We start from the raw sequence: 10,062 nt of genomic DNA on the forward strand, positions 1-10,062 counted from the left end.
CTTGAATTTCTTTTATTTCAGGGGGCAATAGAACTTGTGTTCTGCAGCTTTTCGCCTCCAAAATTACTCTGATGCTTAATTTTTAGCATACGACTTTGTGTGTCAGCTTTGAATGTAATTTCCTGCATTTGGCATTTCAAGTCAAATACTTGTTTCTACAGCTATAACTTGGCAGTGCTTTTCCAGAAATAAATTTCATGGCAAGATATTTAGAATTAGTTCAGAGAAAGCCAGGCTACCAAGTATACCTGCCACATCCTGTGGTGAACTAGGTAGTCTCACAGTCTGCTGTGCTGTTGTACCTCATGGCTAATGGCTCTGTTGTTTCTGTGTTTCAGCATCCTTAACTCTGTTCAGCTGAGCCAACCTGTGTTCCAGTGCAGTCTTTCCACTGACTTAGAAGCACAGTTCATAAGGAAACTCTGAGCTCCTTCAAATTCAGGCTTTCCATGGCCTTTGCAACTGCTGTGTGGGGAAAAAAGCTGTATTAATTCCCAGCACACTGGAGGGCAAGGCGGATGGAATACAGAAAATGAATTGTTTACACATTAGTATTATTTCTTGGAAATGTGGTAAGATACTTACTCCACTATGTCAGGGAGCAAAGGATCAGGCCCGTTTTCATCACTGTGGAAAAAAATACAGTCTCTGCCTTGTACGGTAAATGAGTTGTATGAACAATTGTATGTGCTGTGGGTGGCCACTAGTACAGAGTAAACCATTTGTTACTGGGATGAGGAAGATAAGTGTTTCCTAGAGTCTGTAGGCACATAGGATTCCATCCTTACTCTTTTGAAGTGATTGGAAGGCAAGGTAGTACAAATCAGCTAAATCCTACTGATGTATTTTGAGACTTTTTGTCTCAACACACAGAACTGCTGGGGAAGGTGTTTTGCAGAGGGATGAAGGCAAGTGGTGCAAATGCTTTATTTAAGCACTCGAGGTTGTTGTCTGTTCATTTCTTGTATTTTCTTTGGAAACTATGTTAATATTTTGTCCTGGATTTCAAAGCTCAGCTCCTTCTTCTTTCCTATAATGCAATGGTGCTTTTTGCATGCACTGTGTGTTGCTTATATTCTTTAACATATCTGTGCTATAATACTTCAAACTGCTTCTGTCTGAAACTGGAAAATGTTTTTTTCCAAGTGCTAGTCACATTTTCTGGGCTTGCCTTTCAGTGGTAATGTAAGAGATTTAGTGCACGACTAAAGAATTTTTTGAAACTCCGTACGAAATGTTTTATAACACTAATGTTAATGTCTCATACCTGACAGCATGATGAAATCAAATTAATAAGTGTTCAGTGCAGAGGGACCAGAGCGGCTGCTTACTGGTTGCAGTACTACTGCTTTTAAACTTTCTCCACATCTTCAAATTGCCAAGTGATTATTTTTGCCAGTGTTATTTTTGATTTTATATACATCAGAATAGCAAAGTGAATGGTCTCGGTATAAAAACGGTTGCAGGGTTGTATAATCTGTGTGCTTATAGTGTGTGGATAAATGTATGTAGTGCATTCTCTGTATAAAGAGATGGGGAGAGGATATTAACTGTGATGAAGTCATGAACCCAGGCGCCCGCTATAGGCATCTGCAAACACTGGTTACCCTGGCAACAAGTGGGAAGAGGTTGGAGAGGAAAGCTGGAGTAGGTTGTTGCATTGAATTGTTGTCAGCTTGTTTCTTCCTCACTAAAGCAGGGAGATGTTGAAAGGTATGATGTCCCTCTTTCTATGTCGTGTACTATTTTTTATGTGTATTTAGGCAGTTGTTGGGAAAGGGAAGGCTAAAAAAAAAATACTTGTAATTCAGCTCGATTGGAGAGGAACTTTTCAATATCAATAGTGATGTGCATTGCAAATCTGTGCTTTTCTCGGTATGCTTAATTTTTGTGTGTTGTGTTGTGAGAGTGCTAAATGGGTCTCCAGAGTACAGTACCTGTCCCATCCTCAGCCTGGGGATAAGTGTCTCTTCATACTGTATCTTCAGAAACTGATTTTATTTTAAACTGGGTTTGTAGAGCTAATGTTTGAAAACCTGCCAAGACAGTACAAGTACTGGGTAATACCAAAAGATTTATTAACAGATATTAAATCTGAGCTTCTGAACACCTTCAGAATGTGCTGCACTTACATATTCTTGTGTTCTTGCACTTGTGCAGAATATTGTGGCTCACAAGTTAGTGGAGTCTTTATCTCCCTGGGGAAAGTTTTTATTAGAAGAACTAGGACATTATGTTCAGGGCTTTAACAGCATCTTCCTCAAAACAAATAATGAAATATTCTTTTCAGAAATCTGTTTTAGACAAATAATGAGGAGATCCAACTGTATATTTCTTCTTGATTGTCCTGTGTTTTGACCTTTTTGTCTGTAATGAAAAAAGAACAAATATCTATGCAATATATTAAAGTATGAATTATGATATGTACACTGAAACAACCACTTCTTGTTATTTTCAAGAAGTCTAAAAAATATTTTGTTCATTAACTTTATTTTTAACTTGGTCACTTGAGTGGCGTTTTTTCTATGTAAAGAAAAAAATTTAAAATTGCACAGTCCAGAAAGAATAAAGTGTATGACCCAGTCAGGGGATAGAATTCTGTGACTGTATTGAACATCTCTGACAGCAAGGGATTGATTAGCAGGCAGTGGTTCTTGATTTCTATTGTACTGAAAGGCACATTCTAATAGAATATTAACAAATATTGTTTCCACAAGTGCAGTGATAGAAATATACACAGTGTGCCAGACTCCTGCCCTTTCATTTCCATTCACTTCTACATTAAAAACTGCTGTCAGATAATCTTACTCAAATTTAAATCTAATTTTACTGCACTGTAAAACTGCATCTTCAAAACTTAACAAAAATATGATCTGGAAAATGGAGATGTATATGAGGATGCTGAGTGCTCTTGAGAGAACATAGACTGATACCAGTCTTGTAGCATCTTCCTAGAATTAGGCTGCTCAAAAGAGCTTTTGTCAGTGGGCCATAATTTAGTTAAAATAAAGTAGAGCAAATCAGTTTAAGCAATGATATATCTTATAGTTAAACAAATATTGTTATCAGCATAAGAAGTAGAGTTTTGTCATTAAATAGTAATGCAAATCAGAGCTCTTATTCTGTATTGTGAACTAATAAGTCCCTAATGTAGTTAAGTAGTAGAGTACATACAAAACTGCTCTCAGTTAGCAGTATAGTTGAGGCTGTAGGATTTGCAGTTTATTTGTAAATAGTTTTGTACCTGCTAAGTTAATTACTGGTTTGTATTCTGAGTTAATAAGTGGATAAGAAAGATTCTGTTACTACTTACCCTTGCTACTTAAGATGGTGATTCTGGAGTGTTGGAGTAAGTTAAGAACGAGTTGACTTCTTGACTGTCTTGTAAAGTAATCTGAAATCATCATAATTTTCATCTTGCTTTTCTTCAGATGTTGTTGTAATGTTTCCTCCTATCTTTGATCAAGTGTCTTGTAGCCATTTCAGTATGGGAGTGTTCTGGGTTTAGGCTGCAGCCTGTCGTCAGGCACCAGCAGTGTAATGGGATGTGTGTGTGTTGGCTTTGGGCCACGCTGGGGCTGATCCTGCTTCCTGCAAGCTCTGCTCCTTTGTCAGTGCGTGGTTGAATCCTGTGTGTGATGGTGGAAAGGGCAGGCAATACCTAGGGATCCTTCAGCTGTGCTCTGCTTCTTCAGCAGGGAAACAATGAATTAGGATTTTCCTACTCAAGATTCCTGCAGTTAAGCGCTTCCTTCTGTGTTGCTTCTCAGCTGATGTGGTCTATTAATACATGTACAGATGCAAGTATTATTTTCCTGCTTCTAGTGCTGTATTTTGAAGTATCCAGAGAGAAATGTGCAAGAGAGTGCTGAGAATGAGAACTACATTCTTCTGCATTAGACGATTCCATTTTGTGCTTGATAGTGAGTGGAACATCACAGAACAGAAGCTGCCTGTGATCTGTGCTGTAGTGGGTGACCTTTCCTTTTTGGGAGCTATTGGACTATTTTCTACAAGCAATCTCATTTATCCTAAGGCTTATACAAGCTTTCAGCTACAAGTCTAGATGACAGGGTTTTTTCTTTACCTATGAAAATTAGCGGATCGAAGAACTTACAGCCTGCTTTCCTGAGCTTTTTTTCATACAAGTTATTCAAGAACCATAGAAATGATAACTCTATAAAAAAGTTGCATCTTTCAAACTGCGTAGATCAGACTGTTAAGCTGTAATGTTGTCTGAAGCAGTTTCTGCAAGGGGAACTCTTGTACAGGGGAATATTACCATGGTAAATTCCGAGTTCTTCTCTATATTGGTGGAGATGGAGAAGTGTTTTCAACACTTGAGGGGGTGGGAGCAGTTTTCCAATGAGGAAAAGTTAAAATATGTATTCCTTTTTAAGACATTGCATGGTCAAAATCCTAAATTAGTTTAGAGCATTGACATACAAAGAATTTAGAGCAAGTGAGACTGTGAATATCCACTGCATGTGCTGGTCCATGATAGCTGCCTGTGCACACCTTAGCCTGCGTAAATATAAGGTGATTCAAATTAGACTAGGCAGCCCTTTGTTTCTGAAGAACATCTTCATTTTTAAGAGAGAATAAGAGCTTGTTTGTGTGTCCATAGCCTTGAAAGGGTTGCTGCCCTGCCCAGAAAGGGCACTGACAACTCTCTGTAGTTGAGTGAAAATTGCTCCTGTTATGTACAACATGCAGCTCAGTATGTAAGAAAGCTGGTTTAACACTGCATCAATTTAAAAGCAGGTACAGCTGGTACATAATAACAAGATTGTACACACACACGTGGATTCTGAGTTACAAACATCCCAGGTTCTAGAATAGCAGAAGGTGGGAATTTTAGGCTAATATATTTATAGAGGTACAGTGGACATATCAGTGAAAATTGGGCATTCAGTATCACTTGATATTGGTTTCATGAAAAATGGATTTGGCCCTGTTTTTTGATGTTCACAGTAATTAATCTTCCTTAGCAGTGAGCTGTACCTCAGTGTAGCGGGTACCTGTGGCTGGAGATCAGAGAGGGACCCATTGATCACAGCTGGTCCTTCATTAAGGGTGATGGATTTTGCTCTGCATGTGGCACCTCTGCCTCCCAGCCCTCACAGCTCCAAAGGAAATGCTCGGCTGTCTGTGTTTTTGCAGATGTGCAGAAATGACAAAATGTCAGACTCATAATTTTTTCTTTCACTTTTTAAATGACATTTCCTTCTTTTTACGAGTTTGAATTGATGGCACTAAGTATGAAAAAGTTGCTATTGCCATCTTGGCTTGCCAATATTTAATTTCACTCAGTCATGTTACAGTTTAGAAGTAGAGCAAGGGTTAAAAGAATTTTCCTACCAGTTGGTTAGACAGCAAAAGGATTGAGGCTTAGGAGAGAGATCAGGATGTCTCTTAATCTGTGAATTATATTTCATTACTAAAGAGGAAGAAGAGCTTGAAGTGCCTTTGGAGGGGCTTGGATTTCAGCAGCAGGAGTCACGGCTTTGTCAGCAGATGAAAATGGCTACTGTCGCACCATCGCCAGAGCCTGTTTGCTGGCAAGTGGAGCCCGTGACCAGCACAAATTCGGGACATGTTTGTACCCCAGGTAGGAGCTTCCTGTGCTTCAGAGAATTCTGAAATGGGGTGGTGAGCTGTGCATCAGTCTGCAGGCACTGATTGGTTGGACAGTTGGGAATGATATTCCTCAGTTTCTCTGCCTGCCTTCCAGTCAGGTATTCCAGAGTTTAGATGCATTCCTGGCAGTGTCCAAACTTCCTGGGCAAGTGCCCAGTCAACCCTTAGTGGTAATTCTGTTTGATGCATGTCTCGCATGCTAAATACCATGGCAGCAAAGCCAAATAAAAAACCTCTGTACCAGCTTTCATGCAATATCATTTGTGCATCCTTTAAAGCAGAACTTTTCTTTTAATTGAAGTCCTATATGGGGCAATATGGTAACACTTTGGATTACACTGTTGGAACATTTAGCAGAAGGAAATCGTTTTTCACAAAACTGACTCAGTTTGAGTAAACGTAAAAACCAACATTACAGCAGTTAACGTGTTCTATCCCTCCTCTGCCCTCTTCCCAAGAGAAGTAGAAGTTGGTGTTTTAACTGAAAAAAATGTAAAACCTGGTATTTCAGGCAAGCATAATCTAGATATTTATGTTTGGGGTATCTTGTTTTTCCTTATTTGTGAGAGGCAGATTATCCTGTGTCTGATTACTGTCTGAAAGGATTGGCTGCCCATGGAGATGGGTCACTGACGTTGATGGAAAGCCATGTCTCATCTGTTGTGGTAGCTCTTACATTCCTGTGTACTGTTGAGAACATGCAATTCAATTTTACATCCCTTAGTAGTTTGTTCTTCTGCTTCTTGTTTCTCAGGATGGCATGAGGGAACTGGCATTTTATTTTGCGGTGTGTAAGTGGCCATGTCGGTCTCAGTATCTGCCAGAGATGGGTGTGACAATACTGAATCTGGAAAAATGTGTATGAACACCTGTCATTATTACCAGACTGAGAAAGACTCTGGTATTTCCATTTATATAGTTTCTAAAGAATAATTTTGACTCCATATGAAGTAGCATTATTAGTAAGAAATCTCTTTTAACACATTTTCAGTTTTTAATGTGAGAGCATTTTCATATACTGGTTATTGTTGTGTATATATCAGCTCGTAATGTGATAGTGCCTGGGGAAGAGCTGGATCCTTCTTATGAGATGTACTCAGTAAACACTCTGAGCCAGTTTGCATTGTGAAGACCACAAGCTGAGACACTTGGGAAGAATGTGGAAATTATGCTAACTAGTGTGGGAGCCAGTGGCATGAGCACACCAAGGAGGGGTTTATGGCAGGATTTGAACCAGAGTAATGGGGAAATTTTGACAAGTGTTACCATGTATTTTTCTCTAATTGTTGGGGAGCTGCTCTCTCAATAATTAAAGAGACAATGCTGTGGTGGAGGAAATTAAGACTCATAAGTAAAGCTAAAGGGCTTTATTTGTTGCGTTACAGAATGGAGAGACAGAGAATGCAAAGATCAGATGATTGCATCTGACACAAGTGGGAAGATGGTGTTTGTAGTAGATGTAGATGGCCAGTGCTTACACTACCACTTGTTGTGCTTGGTCAGGTTGAGTTTCTGCCATCCAGTAAGATATTTTTTAATTTCTACTGGTTTGCAGTTGTCATTATACAATCTTTTTTCTGGTTCTAAGCTTTGGTTATTGCAAGACTTGAAGAAAGGCCTTTTGAGCCAGCCTTACATCTAACAATGAACTCTTCCCTCTTCTTTGACATCTGAAATCCTAGATAACTTTCTAACATATTTTTTCTTACTGTTTTCTGTTTAGCCTCCAGTTCCAAGCCTGAACTCGGCTCCAGTTCACAGACTTTGGGAAGTCAGCAGAACAAGACAGATGGCACCCGAGTAAAAACTCGCGTTCTGCCCAACATGCCAAAGCTTTTCATACCTTCATCTGTCACCAAATTTCCACCTGAGATCACTGTCACTCCACCCACTCCCACTCTCCTTTCTCCAAAGGGCAGCATTTCAGAAGAGACCAAGCAAAAATTAAAGGTAATAAAAGGGAAACAGTAATTTTTTAGATTTTTTTAATCTTAATTCTCTCCTCAGTAAAGTACTTGTATGAAAGAAGCAACAGTTCATGTCCCCAGTTCATAACAAGAGGCAGATAAGTAGTGGAAGGAGGTGCTAGTTGTTACCAGCAGGAGCCAGTTTTTAAAGGACTGGTGAAATACTGGCTGTGGGTGAAATGAGAACTATTCTATTCCTTATCCCTTTTCTGACGGATTTGGAAAAAATTACAGAAATGGCTGAGTGACCTGGTGCAGCCATTGCAGTTCTTAGATTACTGGAAGTTACCAGAACATTAACTGTGGGGAAGCCTACTGGTAAATGTTACGTTGTTTTACATTAGGATGATATCTTTCATAGACACAGGACAGTTACTGAATGTGAAGGAATAGCAACCAGTGGGGTTTTGTCCCTGTGACCATGGGTTTATCCTGACTATTTAGCAATATATTCTCTCTCTCTCTTTTTGGGGTCAGTCTGCTATTTTGTCTGCTCAGTCTGCAGCGAATGTAAAGAAGGAGAGCCTTTGTCAGCCAGCTTTGGAAATCTTAGAGACCTCAAGCCAGGAGTCCTCACTGGAAAGTGATACTGATGAAGATGATGACTACATGGACATATGAATGAATTCTGGCCATCATCAACACCAACCACATAACCATTCTTCTTGTTGCCAGCATCTCTGGAAGTTGAAACATCTTCATTGGCATTACTCTCCATTTAATTGGCATCATTGTGTTCTTCACTTTCATTACCTTTGTTATCACAACAACCACTTGTATTGCCTTCAGAATCTTCGCCATTCTCCCCATCATGGTGCTTGACGGAAAGAATGATTGATTGTTTACCAGGCAGTTCGTTAATTTGGATCACGCTGTCACCGGCAACTTCAGTAAACACAAGGATGTTTTGAGCTGCAATTTATATCTCTCTACTGTTCCTGCTTCTTCAAACCAGAGCCTTGGGAGTTGCTCCGGTAGCTCTTTTCTGTAGTGTTTTCTTCCTTTTAGTTGTCTTGCATTTTCCCCTCTAGCTAAGTTTTTCTCCCAGGAATTCTGCAACCTGATGTCTGTCTAACCATGCCATGATTAATCCAACAGCTCCTTTTAAGGTGAATGGAGTAGGGAAAATTTGCTGAGCTGGTAGAGGTTTTAATTGTATCAAGAAAGTCTGTGGCTTTGTCACAGGGCAAGGAGGGTGAGTTGAGAGTCTGTCAGCTCCTTCACACTGCTGGGTGCTTTGTTGGAATTTGACTCTTTCAAACAGACAAAAGAACCAGCTTTTCCAGGCAGACAGAGACATTGGTCTCCTGTTTGTGCTCATTTCACACCAATGTATGAGGTCCAGCAAAAATTATCTACCTGAATGTTGGCTTAAAGAACTGATCTTTCCAGAATTGTCTTACAGTCCTTTATCTTCTAATGCCTTGGACAAGCATTTTGAATTGGGGGCTAGATGATATTTTTATGGTGGTATTGAAAAAAAAACTTGAAAGATTTCAGTACCATTTCAGTAATGTCTGTTTTTTACAGAATGACACGAAAAGGTGTTTTTTATCTATCTGCAGAGGGACTGCTCACAGTTATTTATATGAGAAAATAATGGTAACAAAAATCCTTTTTTTTTCTACTGAATGTTAACTTTGTAAAATAATGAATGCAAACCATGCAAAAAAAAAGTCACACACTATATATACACCCGCGTGCGCCCACACACACATATATATGTGTATGTACATATATATATGTCTGTATATGAAAACAGAAAATACATACAGCTTGCAATGTTGGATTTCTTTGTGTTTGGGGGGTTGGTTTTCTGTAAAATGCAGAGCTTTGTATAAACCTTTGGGTTTCTTTTCTAATAAAGTTGAAATGCACTGTTGTCTCTGTTTGTCTGAGAGGGCACAAGGTGCCATGGTTCTGGAAAGAGTACTGCTTCTCTTTCCTTTTGTTTCTTGGGTAACAAAAAATGGGTTGGGGGGATGTGATGGGAGCCACTTTATTTTCTGAGGACTGCCAGAGCTCTTGGGATGGGTTTGGTCTGTGTGACCCAGAACCCAGGTCAGCCAGTGTTGCCAAGGGTGCCTGCAGTGGGTTCACTTCCCCACTGAGACGTGATGTGAATTCTTTTTCACCCATCTTGGTGTCTTTGAAAGCTGGTGAGCACATAAGGGGGAAGACACCACATGGGGAACAGGATCACACAGAATATTTGGCTGTACCAATTTGCACTTGATCCATTATTACAGTGATTGATCTAATTGATAAAGAATGATAAATGGACTGTGGATAAAAAGAAGCTGCGGCAAACTTTGTATTGCAAGTTTGTTCTCAAATTCTGGGGGCTTTGTTTTGAAGAAAATGTGGTTTACAAGGAAGTGAGCATGTCCATTTTGGATGTGTTAGCAACTGTTCATGCTACTTTTTCATTTACTACAATTGGTAGGTGAGATGA

At 39.5% G+C, this 10,062-nt stretch overlaps 1 protein-coding gene across 5 annotated transcripts in view; it reads left to right on the plus strand.

Annotated features, from left to right (window-relative positions):
• Positions 1-9,404, plus strand: part of CABIN1 (calcineurin binding protein 1) — a 107,549-nt gene extending 98,145 nt beyond the window's left edge. For 4 of the 5 annotated variants that reach the window (XM_082293684.1, XM_082293687.1, XM_082293686.1 and 1 more), the window contains 2 exons: positions 7,364-7,590; positions 8,085-9,404. In XM_082293684.1, coding sequence (XP_082149810.1) covers positions 7,364-7,590; positions 8,085-8,228 — 371 coding nt within the window. In that variant the 3' untranslated portion in view covers positions 8,229-9,404. Of the gene's footprint in view, positions 1-7,363; positions 7,591-8,084 lie in introns of those variants that run through there. The other variant, XM_082293688.1, reaches the window with a different exon arrangement.
• Positions 9,405-10,062: the final 658 nt, after the last annotated feature.

Source organism: Coloeus monedula, assembly GCF_965178545.1.
Source record: "Coloeus monedula genome assembly, chromosome: 18".
Classification (NCBI taxonomy): Eukaryota; Metazoa; Chordata; class Aves; order Passeriformes; family Corvidae; genus Coloeus; species Coloeus monedula.